Genomic DNA, 22,595 nt, shown 5'->3' with positions numbered 1-22,595 from the left:
TCTGGCTCCAGGTTTAAAAAAAAAAACAAAAAAAACCCCCCAAAAACCATACGTGCACACAAACACCCACACGCACTACGATATTCATGAGATAATTAGAAATTTGATGATACTGAAGAATTATTCTCTTTAGGTTTGATAAGCATTGCAGTTATGTTTTTAAAAGTTCTTATCTTTATAGATACAAACAGAAATATTACAGGTGATATAATATGATCATGGGATTTGCTTCAAAATAACACAGAAGGTGAGGAAGTAGATAGGGGTATATAAGAAACAATATATTGGCCAAAAGTTGACAATTGTTTAAGCAGGAGGTTCTATATACTATTCAGTTTACTTTCGTATATATTTTAAATTTTCCATAATAAAAAAGTTTTAAAAAGGCATAGAGATGAGAATGACTATAGCATATGAAGAAATCATATTGGAGGATGATTTCAAACCATTGAAATCATCTCTATTCTCTCTCTCTTCTCTTCAACTTCAACAGATGACTTTGCTTCTAGCTTCAAGGAGAAAGTTAAAGCCATTAAATTTCCTCCAATTTCCTGCTACCAAGCTGAAAAACTACCTGCATATGCCATTTTCCTTTCCTTCCTTAATTTGTTAGGTAACACCAGTTCTTTCATATGTATATTGGATTCTTCTCCTTCATTCTTTCTAAGGAACACACCTTTATCTTTTTTCTTTTTAGTTTATCCAATTCTTCTCTCAACTGGATTCTTCTGGCTGATATTTAAACATGAGAAAATTCAAGTCTCTTTCATCATAAAAATAAAACCCAAAACCATGATACAAAATGTCCCTTCATTTATGAAAACTATAAATGGAGTATAACCTTTAAAAATTGTGAATCACCATATTGTACACCTGTAACTTATATAACGTTGTACATCAACTATACTTCAATTTTTTTGGGATAAATTTATTTATTTATTTTTGGCTGTGTTGGGTCTTTGTTGCTGCGCGTGGGCTTTCTCTAGTTGCGGCGAGTGGGGGCTACTCTTTGCTGCGGTGCACGGGCTTCTCATTGCGGTGGCTTCTCTTTTTGCGGCGCATGGGCTCTAGGCGCATGGGCTTCAGCAGTTGCAGTGCATGGGCTCAGTAGTTGTGGCTTGCAGGCTCTAGAGAACAGGCTCAGTAGTTGGTGGCACACAGGCTTAGTTGCTCTGCGGGATGTGGGATATTCCTGGACCAGGGCTCGAATCCATGTCCTCTGCATTGGCAGGTGGATTCTTAACTACTGCACCACCAGGGAAGTCCCATTTGGACAATTTTTTAAAAAGGAAAAACCAAAACGAAACAAAATGCCCCTTCATATTCTATCCTTATTATTCTTCTTCACAACCAAACTTCTTGGAAGAGTTATACTCTCTGCTTCCACTCCTCAATGCATTCTAGACTAGGGTCCATCCAAGTTAATCCAATGGGGTGAAGGGATAATATTTGTAGTCACATGTCTATAAATCCATTAGCTATTTTCAATTTCTCATCTTTCTGTATCTTGTATCACTACTTGACATTGTCTAGTACTTCTACACTCTTTTCCCTTGGCTTCTTTGATATAACACTCTCCAAATTTTCCTCTTAGCCCTCAGTTTCCTTTCAAGTCTCCCCCTTTTCCTCTTAGACAGTTGAATACTGATTGGACTTCTTCAATATGAAGTCTTAGGCTCTTTTCTCTACTTCCTCTCTACTTTTTCCCTGAGTATTTTCAACCAGGCCTGTGGCTTGAATTAGCACCTATATCCCCCAAACTCCAAAACATCCAATCCTTTATCACTAGTCTTAGTCTTTCTTGTGAGCTCCAGATATGTAAGTACAATTACCACAAACTCAGCATATCCAAGGCAAAACTCATGATCTCCCCTACTCTCATACACATAACAAACAAACAAAATATAGCTCTTTTCAAGCATTTTCTATATCAGTAAATAGGATTACCACCAGCTTGGGGTACCATACCAAAATACCACAAACTGCGAGACTTAAACAACAGAAATTTATTTTCTCACAGTTTAGAGATGAAATTCTGAGATCGGGGAATGAGCTGAGGTTGGTTTCTGCTGAAGACTGTCTTCCTGTATTGCATGGCTGCTTTATCACTGTGTCCTCACATGGAAGAGAGAGAGACAGAGAGAAAGACAGGAAGCTCTCTGGTGCACTAATCCCACCATGAAGGTCCAATCCTCATGACCTCATCTAAATGTAATTATCTCCCAAAGGCCCCATCACAGTGGGGACTAGAGCTTCAACATATGAATTTTGTGGGAACACAATTCAGTCCACAGCACCATATTCATTCAGTTAGATCAGCCAGGAACCCATAAGTCATGCTTAATTTCTCTTACCCTCCATCCCCTCTATTCCATTACCAGTCTATGGATTTTCCCTCCCTAATATCTACCAAATCTTTCACTTTTCTCCATGTCTATTACCATTCCTTGATCCAACTTACCATTATCTCTCACTAGTACTACTGCAATATTCTCCTAATTGGTTGCCTGCCCCTACTCTAGCTCTTCTTATCTATTCTCCATTGTGCAACTAGAATCATCTTTCAAAATGCAAATATAACCATATCAATAAACACACATACCTCCTCTCTCCCCTATCACATACATGTCCAGCTTAAAGTTCTTCAATGGTTTCCCAGTGCTCTAAAGATAAAACCTCCAAAATCCTTTATTATGGCCAACAAGGCCTGGCCTCTGTCTCTCTCTACAGCCTCATTTCCTCCTACTGTTCCCTCCCTCTACCCTTTTTTCATTTCCTTCAGTGTGCTATGATTCCCTTCCCCACAGGGTCTTCGGCATACATTCTGTCAGAAAGATGCCCTCCCCTCCATGTCTTTGGTTAACTCCTTTTCATTCAAATGTCTGAACTCAGCTCAGAGAAGCTTCCCTAAATCTCCACTCTTTTATAAATCTATAGAAGTTCATGACACTTATATTAGGTTGTAATTATATATTATTCAGTGTGACTACTTGGTAATCAAAGCCTGTCTTTTCTACTACATGGTGTGCATTTCTTGAGAGAAGCGATTGTGTATCTTTTGCTTACCACTGTATTTCCAATATTTAGAACATACTTGAAATATCATAATTGCTCATAAATGCTTGTTGTGAAAAATAAATGAAGAGTTCCACTGGGGATTACAGCCATCATTTTAGAATTTGGAGGAATCTTAGGAAAACTCTCTTATGTTACAGAAGAAAATACTGAGGTTCAAAGAAGCAAAACAATGTCACTCAGAATTACCTTCTTAGTGACAGTAAACCTGGATTGTTGAGATGACACCAGATTACAGAGTCTTGAGCTCTGAGAAGAGTTATGATTTGATTAACTGAGGGAGGTGGGTGGTCAAGATTCATATGAGTTTGCAGAGCAGGCTAATCTAGCAAGAGCAGAGGGGAGAAAATTATTGAGTAAAAGGAGAATCTGAAATTAGGGCTGCCAGAAAACAGACTGAAGAAGTAGTGAGGGCCCAGACCCACTAGGGAGATAGTAGGCATAATGGAGGACCATTTCAAAGGAAAAACTAAAAAGACTTGGAATAAAAAAAAAAGATGAATTGAAGGTGACAGTAAAACTGTGAGAAGACACAAGTGGAAGAATGTTGCTATCACTAGCAAATGTAAAGAAATTTGAAGACCATACTAAGAGAAGGAGTGAAAAAGAAGAGGAAAGAAAAATGGTTTGACTTAATGTGAACATGCTGAATTTTAAATAACTAAACACATTTCATAGGCAGATGAAGGAATAGTCCTGGTGTTGCATAATAAATCAAAACTAGAACTAGGCATTTGGAAATTGTAGGCATAAAAGAGATAGCTGACATTATTGTCTATACAAAGAATAGAAGGCTAAAGACAAAATTCAACATCCATTCATGATGAAAACTCTCATCAAAGTGGGTACAGAGGGAACACATCTCAACATAATAAATGCCATTTATGACAAACCCACAGCCAACGTAATACTCAATGGTGGAAAATTGAAAGACTTCTTGCTAAATTCTGGAACAAGACAAGGATACCCACTCTCACTGCTTCTATTTAACATAGTATTGGAAGTCCTAGCCACAGCAATAAGAAAAGAAAAAAAAAATAAGAGGTACCCAAATTGGAAGGGAGGAGGTAAAACTGTCACTATTTGCAGATGACATGGTGCTCTATACAGAGAACCTTAAAGTTTCCACCCAAAAACTATTATAACTAATAAATGAATTCAGCAAGGTTGCAGAATACAAGATTAATATACAAAAATCTGTTCCATTTCTATACACTAGTAATGAAGTATCAGAAAGTAAAAAAAAAAAAAAAAAAAAACTATCTAAAACTGCATCCAAAAACATCCACAAAACCCTAGGAATAAGCATAACCAAGGAGGTGAAAGACATATACACTGAAAACTATAAAACACTGATTAAGGAAACTGAAGATGATTCAGTGAAATGGAAAGATATCTCGTGCTCTTGGATTGGAAGAATTAATATTGTTAAAATGGCCATACTACCCAAAGGAATCTACAGACTTACTGCAATCCCTATCAAATCACCCATGACATTTTTTCACAGAACTAGAATAAATAATCCTAAAATTTACATGGAACCACAAAAGACCCAGAATTGCCAAAACAATTCTGAGAAAAAAGAACAGAGCTGGAGGTATAACCCTTCTAGACTTCAGACTATACTACAAATCTACAGTAATCAAAACAGCACCATATTGGCACAAAAACAGACACATAGATCAATGGAATGGAATAGAGAGCCCAGAAATAAACCCATAAATCTACAGTCAATTAATTTATGACAAAGGAGGCAAGAATATACAATGGAGTAAAGACAGTTTCTTCAACAAGAGGTGCTGGGAAAGGTGGACAGCTTCATGTAAAACAATGAAATTAGAACATTCCCTCACACCATATACAAAAATAAACTCAAAATGGTTTAAAGACCTGAATGTAAGACATGACACCATAAAACTCCTAGAAAAGAACATAGGTGAAACATTTTCTGACATAAATCGTAGCAATAATTTCTTAGATCAGTCTCCCAAGGCAAAAGAAATAAAAGCAAAAATAAACAAATGGGATCTAATCAAACTTAAAAGCTTTTTCACAGCAAAGGAACCATCAACAAAATGAAAAGACAACCTACGGAATGTAAGACAATATTTGCAAATGATGCAACTGACAAGGGGTTAATATCTAAAATATACAAATAACTCATACAACTCAATATCAAGTTGTTGTACTCAACAACTCATACAACCCAATCAAAAAATGGGCAAAAGACCTGAATAGGTATTTTTCCAAAGAAGACATACAGATGGCTAACAGGCACATGAAAAGATACTCAACATCACTAATTATTAGATGAATGCAAATCAAAATCACAATGAGGTATCACATCACACTGGTCAGACTGGCTATCATCAAAAAGGCTATATATGACAAATGCTGGAGAGGATGTGGAGAAAAGGGAACCCTCATACATGGCTGATGGGAATGTAAATTGGTGCAGTCACTATGGAAAACAGTATGGAAGTTCCTCAAAAAACTAAAAATAGAACTATCATATGATCCAGCAATTTTACTCTTAGGTATATATCCAGAAAAAATGAAAACTCTAATTCAAAAAGATACATGCACCTCAATGTTCATAGCAGCACCATTTACAGTAGCCAAGACATGGAAGCAACCCAAGTGCTCATCAACAGACTACTGGCTTAAGATGATGTGGTGCATATACATACAATGGAATACTATTCAGCTATAAAAAAGAATGAAATATTGCCATTTGCAGCAACGTGGATAGACCTAGACAATATTATGCTTAGTGAAATAAGTCAGACAGGGAAAGACAAAAACTGAATGATATCACTTACATGTGGAATCTAAAAAAATAATACAAATGAATGTATATACAAAACAGAAACAGACTCACAGACATAGAAAACAAACTTCTAGTTACCAAAGGGGAGAGAGAGAGGGCAAGGGACAAATTAGGAGTATGGGACTAACAGGTACAAACTACTACATATAAAATAGATAATCAACAAGGATTTAGTGTATAGCACAGGGAAATATACCCAATATCTTGTAATAACCTAAAATGGAATACAATCTGCAAAAAAACTGAATCACTAAGCTGTTCACCTGAAATTAACACAATATTGTAAATCAACTCTACTTCAATTTTTTTAAATTAAATAATAAAATAAAATTATTGGTCCACTCTCTATTTGACATCCTGACTTCAAGTTTACTGTTTTATTTTGATAAATCATGGGGAAAATAAACTATGATAATGCAATGCTGACACTGCAAATTGGAACCCATAAAGCTCAGGAAATGCAAAAGTCAAGGTTCTTACAGTTTTATTAACTAGTTTACATTTCTTAAGTGTAGAAGATAGCCTGCTAGTATGGCTGTAAAACTGAATTAAGATAGAGATAGGACTCCAGTCATTAGGGTATGGACCTTGGCCCTATTTCTGGAAAGAGAAAAGAGGCAAAGGGTTAACTATCAGGGTTACATTAAGAGGAATAAATTAATTAAAATTAGCTTTTAAGATGCTTCCTTTCACCTTGAATCTTCTTGTATTTAAAAATCATATTACTTATTCTTCATTTTCTACTCCAGAAAATGTCAGGGGGCTATTTGTGTCTTTTTCAGGTATCTTAATTCCCCTGAATCAGTCATCTTCTACATATGTCTGGACGACATATGTCATGAGTAATGAATTCAGTAATAACAGAACATAAAAGCAGATTCCATCAAGAAAAGTAAAAATGTTTCAAAAATACACAAAATTGGGGGTAAACTTAAAATTTCTACTTTATATTCATATAAACAAACCTATTTGAATAGTGTGCTACTGTATCTGAGACGTTTTTAAAGTAATATTTCACATTATTTAAGTATATATTTTCATTCAAATCAAAGAGGCTTGTGGAAATGGGATATTCTAGGATGTTTAGGATTATTTTTAAAGAAAAAATTACAATCATTGCAACCTATAAAACATTTAGTTAATTCACAAAATATAAGAAGAAAACTATACTCAAAATGGGTTATAATCAGTTAAAAGTCAAATAAAATTTTCAAACAAAAATTAAATAAAACCAATCCAAAGCTAGAATGAAATCAGAAAAACTGAAAACTACATAGGTAAATTACTGAACAGGTTAAACAAGAAGAGACTAAATAAATGATTTTATTAAGAGAAAAACTATCAGTGGATAGGTGTTTCAACTAGAGACACCAGGTATACGAAAATAAAAGAAATAGGAAATTACAGTCATAACTTTGTGTTTGATATAATTAAAATTATACGAAGATTGTGGTATGCTAATTAATTTACAACAAAACATAAATGATGTGGAAATGTTCTCCTAATTTGGCATATTTTTTCTTTGTTGTCCTTTAAATATCATTTTATGGCTACAGTGACAGTGTTCAAAAATATGTCTGCAAAGAAACAATGAAAAAAATACCAGGGAGCTCAAATATTTTTGTAAATGACCCTGAGTTAATTAGAAAAATCTGCACCCTTCCCAGTTCTTCTTCTCATGTGTCAGCTCTCATTAAATTAAAAAAAAAAAAATTCATTTCAAAGTTAAGAAATCCTATAGTTAACAAAACTGGGATCAAGTGGGCACATTCCTAAGTTTCTGTATGATGTCATACTAAGCAGTTCACAGCTGAATCTGAATTTGCAAGAAGTATGAATTAGTTTTCAATAGAAGACATATCTGATCTAATGGTAATTTTTTTCTCTATCGGCTAACTGTGCTGGGAACAGGTGGCCCTGCTTTCAATTATGGCGGGCTAGCATGCCAGTGTGAGGCCTGGATTAGTTCACCTTCTCACGGGGAATTTTCCTCGGTTGGGAATGGATTTATTATGGCTTCACACATGGAATAGAGCTCATGTCAGCTGAGGGCAGTGACACATCATATGATTCAAATTAACCTGCTGTGGACTGTTCCCCGGGCCTTAGATTGTGTATTAAAATGACGACATTTAAAAAAACAGCTTGAAAGAAACCAGGATTGCTGCACTGCAATGGTTCCAATTTGTTCCAACTAATCTATCACCTGCTGGAGATATTGTTCTGCTGGGTTTCTGGTAGCTGCTGTTTTCCAGGTTTCTCCAAGCCACTGACCTTGCTAATGGGTAGTACAGTTGTTGCCTCTGAAGGAAGGAGGTCGGAGTTGGGAGAGCTTTGAAGGGGTTTTTGATGTAGAAGTTGGGACCTACCATTTGTTCTAAGGTACTATTAAGTGAACAGAGGAAATCAGGGAATACTCAGAACACTGAAGTATTTTTTTCAAAAACAGATGCTAAAGAGCAGCATATGCACCACCTTGTTTAGATAAAATAATCCCTGGAAAAAACATCCGACAGGATGAATTCAAAAGCTGTTAAGTTTGCACCTTTATGAAGAAAATTTAAGGTTGGGTAGTTATAATCAGTATTTCCTCTACTCTTCAGCTTCATAACTTCTTTGTTACTGAAACCTTAATTCAAGAGCAAGAAAAGAAGAAACGAAAATATACTATTTTAGAGATGGAGCATTGTAGCATAAAGCATTCTTTGGGAATGATACTTAAATAAGATGTGCATATAGATTAAAATAAACAATAAAACAATCTTTTGGTATCAAAAGATTCTTAACGATAATACTGCATAAAACTTAGAAGCATTATTTTCAATATTAAAAAAAGGCCTTTTTATTTTTTAAGGGAAGAGGATAGTATTGGGGAATATTATAAAGCTGAAGTTTGTTTCCCCAGTCTTAGCATAAATAATATTGCTCTTAATATACTATTATGTAAAATCTGGAAATATATATTTCCTGAGTTGCCAAAAATCTATAAAATAATACATTCCTACAGCAAGAAATGCTTTATTATGTCCTGTTATTCCTATTGATCTCTCAATTAATATAGTGTAGCTGTATAGTGAGAGAATACAATTATATTATGTAATAACATCTACTTACATACTTTATATAACAAATTGTTTAAGGAATTTTTTGTCTAAGGTAGTAAATTCTGGAGTAGTTCAAGGCTGTTAGGTTAATGTTCTAGTGGAATCCCACAGAACTGACATATCATTCAAAGTAATCTTCCCTCAAATAATTTATGAAAGAAAAGTGCTCTTGGTTAAAATGTTTTAAGACTTTGAAGAACTTAAACCATTTATTGGACATTGTATTTGATTTTTCATAATAAAAGTACCATTTAAAAAACCATTCATCATTGTTTGTATCATCCCCCTCTCCTGTGCCCCACAATATCTGCATTTTGAGTCTCAGTAATTGTTATTGATGGTATTAAAAAAGTCATATATATATATATATTATTAATATATGAGTCAAATAAAATCTTGGTACAAAATGTGTTATCCCCAGATCAACAGTACCCATTTCACCTGGGAGCTTGTTAGAAATGTAGAATTTCATCCCTATTAAGTCACATTTGCATTTAACCAGCTCCCCAGAGATGCTCAAATGCACACTCCAGTTTGAGAAGCACGGCTGTAAAATAACTATTTCAATTCATTAATTTAAAAGTTTGAATCTCCAGATATATTATCACTATTATTGAATGGGCATAAAATTAGAAATGGCATATATGTAGTTTCCAGTTTTAAGAAGTATAAGAAATATAAACGTACAACTATTGTAAAAATCGCACTTCTGCTACATAGTCACATTGAATGACAGAATGATAAACATATAATTTTTCATTTGTTCATTGACATTTCTCTTAAAGTTCAATTTATTTGGTAGCCATGAAAATATGGTACACAATTTACCACTGACTTGAAGATCCCATCCCTTTTACAAACAAATCAATCAAATGTAAACTAGAAGGGAACTTTTTAGCCAAAAGGTGAAAGACTGTGCCTGAAAGCAAAAGAAATCTGACACTAAAAGAGAGAAAAAAGAAGTAAATGCAAGTTTCCCTGTCACTTGTCCATGAACTACCCTTATGTTCTTACCCTATTTCGTTCATTCCAGCATGTTCAGTCTTTTGCCCTGCAACTGATGCAGTAAGAAAGCACTGTATCATAGCTTAAATAGCAGATATTTTTTTCTTTTTCCTTAGTGGTATGCAAAATGTTTTTTCCTACAATTGATGGTTGCTTGAATTCAGTGAAATATGGTACTTCACACTCACTAACCAAGTATGCGGACTCACACTCCTTTCAATCATCCAGCTCACCCCAAAGGATTCTTCGAACTTTAATGACTCCCTTAGCCTTATCATCAGCTTCTTTACTTCCTTTGGGTCTTTAAAACCACAGCTAGATACTAATGATTAGAACTAGTTCTTCATATTCCTCCTATACCTTTTAAATTCCAGCACTGGAAAAACATGCTTAAGAAGAACTGAGCCAGAGTGAAAGGGCCAACTGAGGTGGTTTCAGGCTCTTTCTATTCCAGATGTGATGATGGGCCACCTTTCCTATCTGTAGTCATAGATTGTAAGTGCACCAGCATACACACAAACTGAATCAGGTCCACAGAGTGATAGTTTTCAATCATCAAAATACATGCCTTGCAGAGTACTGCTAGAGATCTTAAGACAGTGTAACACCATTGTTTTAAATTCGTAATGAAGAAACTAGTATTCCTTTAATGACTAACAGGTTCTGCAGCACTGTAAATATAACATAACAAAAGGGAAACTGAATGTAGTATTTTCTGTTAAATAAATAGCTAAGACCTCATGGAGGTAAGGGAAGAGTAACAAAGAAAAGAAAAGGAGGAACATGAGAAGGAAGAAGAAATAGAGTAGGAAAAAGAAAGAGGAGGAGAAGGAGATGGAGAAGAAAGAAAAAAATCTTTAGTTATGCTAAAATTAGTGCAGTATAAAAGTGATCTAGGTCTTTGGAGTCATAAAGACCAGAGTTTGAATGGCTCCTCTGCTACTATGATCTTGGGCAATTTACTTCATTTTTCTAAGTCTTAGCTTCCTTATTCATAAAGTAGGGATAATTATAGGGCCTACTTCTTGGTTTTATACAAGTATGTAAAGCACTTAGTACCTGGGACATAATAAGCACTCAATATCTTTTGATATCTATATCTACCTATTTAAAATTGAGTGTTAATATGTCCTAAGCACTTTGCTAAGCATTTGAAATAAGTGTATTTATCTATCTAATCCAATCTACTTATGTATATTATCTTATGTATGTATGTCATGTACCCTATCCACCTAACCATCCATCTACCCACCCACCCATCTATCCACCCATCATCTATTTTATTCTCTTCATTTACAGGGAAGGAAACTGAGGCACAGGAGATTAGATAACTGCCTAAGGTCCCACGATTAGTAGAAAAGGTAGAAATAAAATCTTGAGTCTTTGGCTTCCAGTCAATTATTTTTTAATTGATAACTACTTTTTGTCAGACTAAAGGTAATTTTTAATGTATATTAATATTTGCCTTTTGATCTCTAGAATGGGCAGCCTGAGAAGAGTACACGTCTGGAAGACAAATGAATTACTCATTTCTGGCAAGGAATGTCAGGATTGTTAACAGACCCTATGTACACGTTAATAGACTCATACAAAAAAAAGTTTGAATTACGACTTTCTTACCTGGTCCATTAAGAAAATCTTTAATTTGTAGCATTACAAGTGAAGGTGGAATACCACTTTTGCTGTCTATTTCTCCAGGTACTGTCTGCAACCAAACTGTGCAGTAATCAAGGGCTTCAGGCAAAGTCTTCCCAGGATCTGAAGAGGCAAAATTAAAATTAAAAATGTCAATTACAACACAAACATCAATTTTGGTGTAAGAGTTTGAGCTGATAAGCAAGAGGAAAAAAATGGTTAAAATATTGTATGTAACCTTCATTAATGCATTTGTTTGTATACATACAGTACACAAATACTTGTATGAAGAAAGAGACGCTCTCTCTCTACAGGTAGAATGACAAAATCATGTTTTCCAGAACCAGGCCAAAGAGGAAAAGATATTTCAAATCTTAACTCATATCATCTTTGAGTGAAGGTAAAGTTTCTGTACTCTGAGCTGCTGACTGTTAACAGTTGAATAGATTTTTTTTTTTTTAATGGGATGTTGGAAACAAGTTGAAGAAAAAAAGGGCAACCTTTTCAGCTTAAAAAGAGGCATATACATGTTCAAAGATGCAGTGGATTAGTACTACTTAGGGGTTATTTGATCTGTTTCAGAGTTTTACTGACATTACAATCACTTTTACTGCTAGCCTTTTGAAGTTAACTTCAGTAGCTTTCCCATAACCTTCTTAAATGATAAAATTGGTCAATCTTTTAATAGTTCCAATTATGACTAAAAGTTGACTTTTTTCAGTTTTGACTTTTTCTATTAAATGCTGTGTATTTTAAACTTTTTTTAAGGTTAATATTGTATATATTTTGTAAGGTTTCATTCAGCTATTGGTGATGGCAAATGGAATTAGCTTTTTAATGCTTGGCAATCCACAGTTTTTATTGAAATAGCTCTTTAAATAAAAACAACTGCTGTGTCTTGGCATACAATATAGTAGGATTTTAAAAATCTTCTAAATATTCACAGTTTTTCTTTAGTTTCAGGATTGTTTTACTCTCTGGGTTTTAATGGCCTCTGAATGTCAATTTTATAGGGATGTTCTTGCCATAGAGTCCATCTATTCCATTTTCAGTTGATTTGAAATGTGTTATTAAAGTGTTATTTATTTTAGTTTTTATTGATTGGATTGCTTTCAAGAATAGCATTTACATACTGTGTATTATATTCAACATATGGTTACATAGTATTACTGTCATATGTGAACCGGGCATATAAATTCTGCCTTGGAATTTGTATTTCTTGACCTTATCATGTGATCCTTATGAAATTTGGCACATATGAACCTTTATGTGATTTCAAAGAAAATACTGAAAGCAATTGATCGTGACGTTAGATCTATGTGGTAAAGATCAAACACTAAGGTAGTGCATTCTTCTCTTTTTATATGATCAGTGAATTTAAAGCAGTGAGAATATGTATAGTAGATCCATAGTAACACCATACTATTCTGTCTTTCAAATATAATGGTCAAGTCTGGTGAAAGGATGGCAAAAAGTCTGTTGCTGGTAGGATCTATAATCAGTTTGTAGGTACTATGTAACCTGCCAGGACCTGAGGGTCTACTTCTAGGTTTCAGCTATGTAGCCATCATCAAGAAAAAGCCATTATTATCAAATAAATAATACTGTGCCAGACCTATATGAGGAGACATAATTCTTCATTTTGAAGATGATACAATCTAGAGAGAGAACAATGATCTAATGGAGAAAACAGATATAAGTGATGTAGCTAAATAAATAATGAACAGACATGAATTGAATTGATATAGAAATATTAATATGATGTGTAAAAAAACTGGCAAGTAAAACTTCGGATGATAAGTAAAACAATTTATGAAAATCACGTATTCAAACTTGTATGGCAGAAAATGATATTATGAATATATAAAGAGTTCGTATAATCAATATAGATACTAATAGAAAAATGGGTTGAGGATAGAATAAGCACCTACTTAATGAAGAAAATAAATAATGAGTAAAGAAAAACAAATGGCATAAAACAGTTAAAAATATAAACATTAAGAGATAGTACATCTTAGCAATAATCAAAGGAAAAAATCTTTAAAAATAAGTAGAATTTTCTACGTATCAGGCCAAGACTAAAAAAATTGATAAAGCCTATGTAACACATACACACACACACACACACACACACACACACACACACACACAAATTCACTGTAGAACTGTTTATCATAGCAAAAAGTAGAAAACACCTTAGATGTCCATCAACAGATTAATGTTTAAATAAAAAATGATAATCCATACAATGTTTAAAAGAATCAAAAACATTTATATGTAATTGACATAGTAAGACAGCCATTTTATATTGTTAATAGTAAATAACAAAGCAGGTTGAGTATTTTTTTCATTTATTGACCATTTAGGATTCTTCTTCTAAAAATAAGTATTCATTTTTCTATTGGGCTCTTTTTCTTACTAATTTGTAGGAGCTCCTTATATATTACAGGTGTTAATGATTTGTTTGCAATGTGTAGCAAATGTTTTCTCTTGGTATGTTAGTTGCCTTTTAACTATATCCTGATGCTTTTTGCATGCATATTTTTTTCTTAATAGATGTGGTAAAAAATTATTAACATATCTTATGGATTTATCCCTAGGTTGATTATATATTTTCCTATAGTTTCTTGAAGCATTTTTAAAATTTTATTTTTACCTTTAGCTGTTTAATCCTTCTGGAGAACACCGTTTTATGAAAAATAGGAAAAAAACTGCTCAGTCTCACTGTTAATTAAGCATACCCAAATTAAAGCAAGAAATACATTTTTTTTCACTCAACAGAATAGCATAAATTTAAAAGATTGGTAATATCTTTTGTGTGGGAGGAGGAAAAATTGATCCTACCATGTATGGTGGATAAGAGTGTAAAGAGGGTTGAAACGAGTGTCTACCAAAATCCTAAATATCCATGCCCTTGTAATCAGAAAGGACACTGTAGGAATCTATCTTAAAGAAATAATTAAGAATACACAGAAAATGTCCAAAAGAGTTGACTATAGTATCATGTGAAATATTAAAAATCTAGAACAAAATAAAACTAAATATCTATCTATAGAGAAATGGTAAAATAAATTATGACTACATTGTGAATACTTCACAGAATACTATGCTGCTGATAAAAAGAAGGGAGTGAATCTGATGTACTGATATAGAAAAGCTTTAAGCTGTCCTGTTAAGTGAATAAAACAAAGAAACAGATCACCAGCTTTAGTAAATTCAAAAGTAAAAGGCATATCTGCATACATACATACATACATACACACATATCTATATATACTTTTTATTCTACTGGAAGACAATCATCTTCAGGATGATCCTAAGCACAAACTGATATATGGACCTATAATTTATTGAGAGCTGAAGAAAAATAGGACTACATACCAAACATTTACAAAAATTAAAATAAGAAAAAAACACTTCAAAGGACATTTGATTCCTACCTTCATCAAGGTATAGACTGGGGGAGCAGCAAATTCTGATGATGTGAATGAGAGTTTTCCAAGTAGGGGAGATGGGTTTTACGCAGGTTGCAGTGTAAAGTTAAAGGGCCTTGCCATCTGGCACTCAGCACAGGAGTCTGCACTGGGGCAATTAAAGAGGAATGGGACTTAATAGAGTCAGAATAAACAATCTGGCAATAGTAGGAAGGAGAATAGGAATTACGAATTAAAGAAAATGTAAAAGTCTAGGAAAGGTATCCAAGGAAGTAAAAATTTCAATGACTATTTCCCAATGAAGTTTTACTGGTCTAATGATATTATTGGTTTAATATTATTACACCCCCGGTTTAAAAAGTACAGCTACATTTAGAGGGCTGCTAGAAAAAGAGAATAACTGAAATTAAGAACACCAAGGAAAATACAGGTTCATAGTTGATGAATACTGAATGTATGACAGGGCTGGTGGCTACTCTCCTAGTTTTGGCTAAAATCTCTACTCTGGATATGCCTGTAGTCACTGTGGTGAGATGAAGCAGCAGTAGTAGCAGAAACATATGTCAGAATCCCAGAGAATAGCTCAGGTTTGTAAGTCACTGTTTAGTCCCTCTTGCCCTAATGGCTAGATGATGTGGGGCATGACTTCTAGACTTCCTGAACTGTCTTCAATTTAGCTTCTCCTGAATTCCATCATCAGACGTAGAAAATAGGACTCATATTACACATTCCTTGAGGTCAATATAGTTGGAAAAGCACCAGATAAACCAAGATTAAAGGAGCCTGTGAATATAATACAAATGGAGTGACAAATAGGGATGACTTTTTCATACTGGAGGCTCCTTTAGACTTCACCAGTTTTCTTCTTCATACTCAGCGAACACCTATTTATTTAAGTACAGGAAGCTCTCAAAAGAATAAGCTCCTGCTGATGTTGATGAGCACATTTACATTTACACTGTTGTCCCTAAGCCTAAGAAACAGGAGAAAGCCATATCTTATCAGGAGTAACAGAGTGTGGGAAATGGGTCAGAACAAATGACAAACTGCTCACAGCCATAAATCTTGTTCAAAGTCACTTAGAATTCACTTCAATGAGACATTGGTATTGACAAAATTATTTGTTTTTCTTCTGGGTTGACCTGGACTCCAAAATAAAATACTTCATCATATTAGGTCACAAAGAACACTCAAAGGGAAGATTCAGAGTCTCAAGTTCACTCCCAGATGGACTAAGGTACTCTTGGCTTTTATAGAGACTTGATTCAGATTATATTCTTTGTGCTGGTAGATTACTTTGCTCTTCTTCACAAAACTTTCCTTTCACTTAACTGCTTGGGAGGTCTTCCTCTGACTCTGATAAAGTGATTTTTGTAGTGCTGCTCATTATTTTTATTTTTTAACCCTTAGCAGATATTCACAGAGTTAAGTATGTCTTTGCTTAACATTTGAATTATATAAAATATAACATGACTCATGTGGCCAAAATGAAACTTTAAAAATGAACTTGTTTATTTTCTTTGCAATCTTCTACTTACAAAAAATTTATTTTCCAAGCTCATACAGAACAGCTGAGTGTGAAGATTTTGTAAGCTTCCTGATTACTCTGCTTTGTTCTACTATGTGGCAGGATATTTCTTTTTCATAAATGAATTCATAAGCTGAATTTCTGGAAAGGTCCCAATGAGGAGACATTTTCCCACAGATTTCAGTGAGAATTTCCTCATTTTAAGATTGACATAATACTGAACATATAATGAAGTCCAGTTACTTTTATACCAGATACTTCTGTCTAGTTAATTTTATACAAGATACTTCTTTTCTTTTGCCATATGAGTAAAAAATTTGAATTTTAAAAAGCCTTGTGTCACAAGAATCTCTTTATTTGAAAGCTAAATATCTGTTATAAAGAGAACTAGAGTGAGACTCCAAACCAACATCGTTTTCTTCCTCATTTTCCCCTCCTTTCTGTGAGTTACTTTTACCAACCACAGGTTTACAATGGAGTTGATAATGCATACCTGTTTCTCCTTTCTCTTGGCTACTTTTGTGCTCAAGAACACCTCTAACAAGTGAATTGGTTAGACAAGGGCAGCAGGAGAAATTAGCCCAACAGTTATTTTCCCTGAAAGTTCTAGGCAATGTTTTCACAGAGGAAGTTGTAAGTAACTATAGTCATAATAATGTTTTTGACTCTTCGATTCAATTTTCTCATGATACCCTTGGTCTTTTACATTCTATGGAAGATGAGTGCTAACTTAAATATGGAGCAATGTCAAGGGAACAAAATTTTCCCATGATGGAGAGTTCTTGTAAATTTGTGTTACCAGAAAAAATATTATTAATTGAAATTTGGGGGACAAATCCTGAAAAATAAACTTTTGATTAATTGGGTTTTGGTGTACCTCACTTTAAGCATGTTTTCTTCAGTAAGCAAATAATTTGTCATCTTATTCCTGGTATTAGCTTCTTGCTGTATTAATGTAATCTTGTTGCTGCTTGCAATCCTGGCTAACAAAATCTTTCTCGATATTATCAACAACTTTTTTTTTTTTTTTTGCGGTACGCGGGTCTCTCACTGTTGTGGCCCCTCCCGTTGCGGAGCACAGGCTCCAGACGCGCAGGCTCAGGGGCCATGGCTCACGGGCCCAGCTGCTCCGCAGCATGTGGAATCCTCCCGGACCGGGGCACGAACCCGTGTCCTCTGCATCGGCAGGTGGACTCTCAACCACCGCGCCACCAGGGAAGCCCCTATCAACAACTTTTGAAATTATATCATGCTTTTTCAATCCTACGGATGCTAATATTAGCATTACTGATGATATATAATTAAAATTAATGTGTTCCCTAAACTATTACTGTAGATTTAATTTCAGCAACTTTTGGCTTTGATGCCATATTGCACTGAGTTTTCTTTCTCCCCCACTCCTCCCCGCCTCCCCCAGCACTGAGTTTCCTTTCTCGAGATTTACTTGTCTCCATTTTACCAATTCCAGAAAGTTCGGAAGGATCTACTGTTTAGTTTTTTAAAAGAAAAACAGACTATATATTTTATCCACTTTTAAAAAAGTTTTCAATGACCTGTTATTATTAGTCACAAGCGTACTGAAGTCTGTCATAGGTAATGAGCCCAGGCCTATCCCAGGCTGCCACAGAACCAAAGTGGCATCTATGGCTGCTTAGGGAGATTGGTTCTCTTTGGCCTGAGGTATCCAGAGCTGTCATGTCTATGAAAGAGCATTTAAGTGGCTTTTGATTAACTCTTGAGGGACAACTGACAGGTGATAAGATACTGTCACATGCAAGAGGTTTGTGAAATAGTTTATCACTGGCCCAAGACTTACTGAACAAAGACTTTCTTTCATGGAGCTTTCTAACATTTTGTTCTATAGATGAGTTTATATCACTTTACAACACAGGAAAAAATGTAGGGTAATGAAAGAACATGAGGTACACAAATCTCGGTATAAATCCTGACTCCTTAAACTGGGTAAGTTTAATTTTAACTTCCTTGAGTCCCAGTTTGTTTCCAAAATGGGGATAATAAACTAAATTGTGGGGATGTTGAGAATATTATATTAGATAATATATGTAAGTGGTTTGTATGGGACATGTCATGGTAGGAGTTCAATAAACAGTTACTATTTTGTTTCTTAAGCACAAACTCTAAACAAAATAGGAGTATGTGTGTGGTATATCTTTCAAGTGTCTATTCTTCTTACTTTTTTGTTTTTTTTTTAATTTTGAAAAATCTTTATCACTTATCTAAAATCAGAGGAATATAATATAAAAGGTAAAAAATAAAAAGCTTTGTTTATTCGTGGAAATTGTACTCAATTTTGATCTTAGAAGCCAGTAAACTTCTTTATATTTAACTTTTAAAATAATAATTATTGAGGTTTGAAATACTAGTCAACCTATTTTACTTCCCTATCAAACACTTTTGGCTAAGGAGAAATTATACACCTGACAACTTCTCTGCATTTTGGTCCTGATAATTATCAGAATTATATTCTCACCTTCTTTCTCATCCTTTAGAAATACTTTGCCTACATATGAGTCAAGGATGTAAATAATCTGCAAGCCAAAGGTGACTGCTTTCCATTTTTTAAACTAGAAGTTAGAGACTCCTTTTACAAAGGTATCTGAGTATATCAACCTTCATACAAAGAAGAGATTGAAATGACACTTAAAAGTAATTTATAAGTAAACATGGTGAGTCCATCAGGATTTCAGTTTCACAGGGCTTTCTTTTTTAAGGAAGATCAAGAAGAGTTCATAACTAGCCAGAGTAGGGAGGGAGAAAATACCTAAAGAGGAATTAGGGTAATAGGCAAAGGCTTGTAGATTCCCTACTTTCCCTTCCACTCTCTGACTTCATTGACAAGACGTTCCTAGATGATTCTTTAGCTGAATCCTTTTATAACCAGCCAAGAATACACAAAGGTTTTCCTTAACAGAAATTGAATAAAATTTAAAGGAAAGCATTTTGGGAGGGTCTATTGTACTAAATCAATTTGCCTCTATCTATGAAATTGATATGGTTACATCTCCCAAGGGCCTCTTTCAGAGGCCATGGTTGTACTTGGTTTTGGAATGCTCAAAAACGGTTGGAAGAATAACTCCCTGCAATGAGTGGTTACTTTCAGAATAGTCACCTTCCAACCACTGGACATGTAAAAGGCAAAGCTACAGGTTTGCTGAGTTTCTTATGTTTTTCTGTATTTATTTTATGATCCTTAGTTTAATGGCTATCTTATTATTTTTTTAAGGTAGCCACAGAAGCAAATGTAGTCCATGAGGGACTTCCCTGGTGGTGCAGTGGTTAAGGAATCCACCTGCGAGTGCAGGGGACACAGGTTTGATCCCTGGTCCAGGAAGATCCCACATGCCGCGGAGCAATTAAGCCCTTGCACCGCAACTACTGAGCCCGTGCACCTAGAGCCCATGCTCTGCAACAAGAGAAGCCACCGCAATGAGAAGCCTGCGCACCGCAATGAAGAGTAGCCCCGTGCACAGCAATGAAGACCCAATGCAGCCAAAAATAAATAAATAAAGTTAAAAAAAAAAATGTAGTCCATGAAGCCTCTACAATACCTGAAAATTAAATCATGGGGGGAACCTAGATCCATAAAACACAGTAACAATGCAATGGTATAACAGCAAAATCAACTGAGAAACCAGTTCTAAATTGCTATGGATGCAAGGTCAGTGCCACCGTCTCCTTGTCAATATCTAGGCATTTGACTAACTCCTTAAGTGTTTTTTCACCTCATAAGATGTGACAGGAAGGGGAAGAGGAGATTTCCTGGTTTGAAATCCCAAGCCTGGAGCCCATAGGAAGAGAAAGAGGAAAAGATTAAAATGGCTGCTGGCATGTGTAATCATCAGTGTCCATTGGTTCTTATTTTTAGAACCAAATCTTCCATATCTTGCTAGAAGAAAGTGCATTCTTTCTACTTAATGATGCTAATCAGCAGATAATATGTGAAATATCATTTCAATGAATTCCTTGTATTTTCTACGCTGTTCTGTGTTGTTCCTGATCTCTTTCCTATTTTGTTACTTTCATGTTAAATTCTAATGTGGGTTTCAGATATTTTATATGACGTCTGATTAAAATTCAGAACAAGGAAAGAAAGGGTGCTGTCCAGTCAAAAAAATGTAGTCAAATAAATTCAAGGATGATCAACTTAATCCCAACTTAAGTCTCTGCTCTAAGGCTGGGTTCTGTAACACTGAAAGCCAATCCAGTGGCTATAAATGATTCCTGCCATTTTTCCTTCACTTTGAGTAAATGTTGACGACTAAAATCGGTGTTAAAAAGGGCCAGGACACTAATCTTTTTATCATGTCCAGAAAGGAAAGTCTATTAAACTCTCCCTTCTACTGCTAATAACTATTGAAGTCCCAACTTATAGCTGAGTATTTCATAGTTCCCAGGTATTTCATAAATATTATCTCATTTGGAGCTCAGACTAAACCATTAAACTACAAAGACTAGATATTATTATAAAGGTATACCTTGTTTTATTGCACTTTGCTTTATTGTGCTTTGCAGATATTGAATCTTTTACAGATTGAAGGTTTGTGGCAACTCTGTATTGAGCAAGTTGATTGGTGCCATTTTCACAAAAGCATTTGCTCACTTTGTGTCATCACATTTTGGTAAGTTCCCAATATTTCAAATTTTTTTATTATTATATTTGTTATGGTGATCGGTGATCTTTGATGTTACTATCATAATTGGTTTTAGGGCACCACAAACCATGCCCATATAAGATAATGAACTTAATCCGTAAGTGTTGTATGTGCTCTGACTGCTCCACTGACTGGCCATTCCCCTGTCTCTCTCCCTCTCCTCAGGCCCCCCTATTCCCTGAGATACAACAATATCGAAATTAGGACAATTAATAACCCTACAGTGGTCTCTGAGTATTCAAGCGAAAGGAAGTGTTGCACATCTCTCACTTTAAATCAAAAGCTAGAGATAATTAAATTTAGTGAGGAAGGCACATTAAAAGCCCAGACAGGCCGAAAGCTAGGCCTCTTGCACTAGGTTAGCCAAGTTGTAAGTGCAAAGGAAAAGTTCTTGAAGGAAACTGAAAGTGCTACTTCAGTGAACACATAAACGATAAGAAAGTGAAACAGCCTGACTGCTGATATGGAGAAAGTTTTAGTGGTCTGGATAGATGATCAAACCAGCCACAACACTTCCTTAAGCCAAAGCCAAATCCAGAGCAAGGCCCTAATTCTCTTCAGTTATATATAAAGGCTGAAAGAGGTGAGGAAACTGCAGAAGAAAAGTTTGAAGCTAGCAGAGGTTGGATCATGAGGTTTAAGGATAGAGACCATCTCTGTAACATAACAAGGTGAAGCAACAAGTGCTAATGTAGAAGCTGTAGTAAGTCATCCATAAGATCTAGCTAAAATAAGTAATGAAGGTAGCTACACTAAACAACAGATTTTCAGTGCAGACGAAACAGCCTTATATTGGAAGAAAATGCCATCTAGGACTTTCATAGCTAAAGAGGAGAAGTCAATGCCTGACTTCAAAGCTTCAAAGGACAGGCTGATTCTCTTATTAGGGGCCAATGCAGCTGGTGACTTGAAGTTGAAGCCAATGCTCATTTACCACTCTGAAAATCCTAGGGCCCTTGAGAGTTACACTAAATCTACTCTGCCTGTGCTCTATAAATGGAACAAAGCCTGGATGACAGCACATCTGTTTACAACATGGTTTCCTGAATATTTTAAGCCCACTGTTGAGACCTATTGCTTAGAAAAAAAGATTCCTTTCAAAACATTACTGCTCACTGACAATGCACCTGGTTACCCAGGAGTTCTGATGGAGATGTACAATGAGATCAATGTTGTTTTCATGCCTGCTAACACAACATCCATTCTGTAGACCATGGATCAAGGAGTAATTTCAACTTTCAAGTTTTATTATTTAAGAAACACATTTTGTAAGGCTATAACTGCCATAGATAGTGATTCCTCTGATGGATC

General features: G+C 35.0%; 1 protein-coding gene across 3 annotated transcripts in view; it reads right to left on the bottom strand.

Annotated features, from left to right (window-relative positions):
- Positions 1-22,595, bottom strand: part of VPS13B (vacuolar protein sorting 13 homolog B) — a 793,535-nt gene that overhangs the window by 207,181 nt on the left and 563,759 nt on the right. The window contains exons 35-36 of one of the 3 annotated variants that reach the window (XM_060128455.1): positions 11,635-11,772; positions 8,451-8,534 (exon numbers count right to left, since the gene is read on the bottom strand). In XM_060128455.1, coding sequence (XP_059984438.1) covers positions 8,451-8,534; positions 11,635-11,772 — 222 coding nt within the window. Of the gene's footprint in view, positions 1-8,450; positions 8,535-11,439; positions 11,521-11,634; positions 11,773-22,595 lie in introns of those variants that run through there. The other 2 variants (XM_060128456.1, XM_060128467.1) reach the window with 2 other exon arrangements.

The sequence above is a fragment of the Lagenorhynchus albirostris genome, chromosome 17, assembly GCF_949774975.1.
Source record: "Lagenorhynchus albirostris chromosome 17, mLagAlb1.1, whole genome shotgun sequence".
Taxonomy (NCBI): Eukaryota; Metazoa; Chordata; class Mammalia; order Artiodactyla; family Delphinidae; genus Lagenorhynchus; species Lagenorhynchus albirostris.
This window is presented reverse-complemented; position numbering and strand designations above follow the sequence as displayed.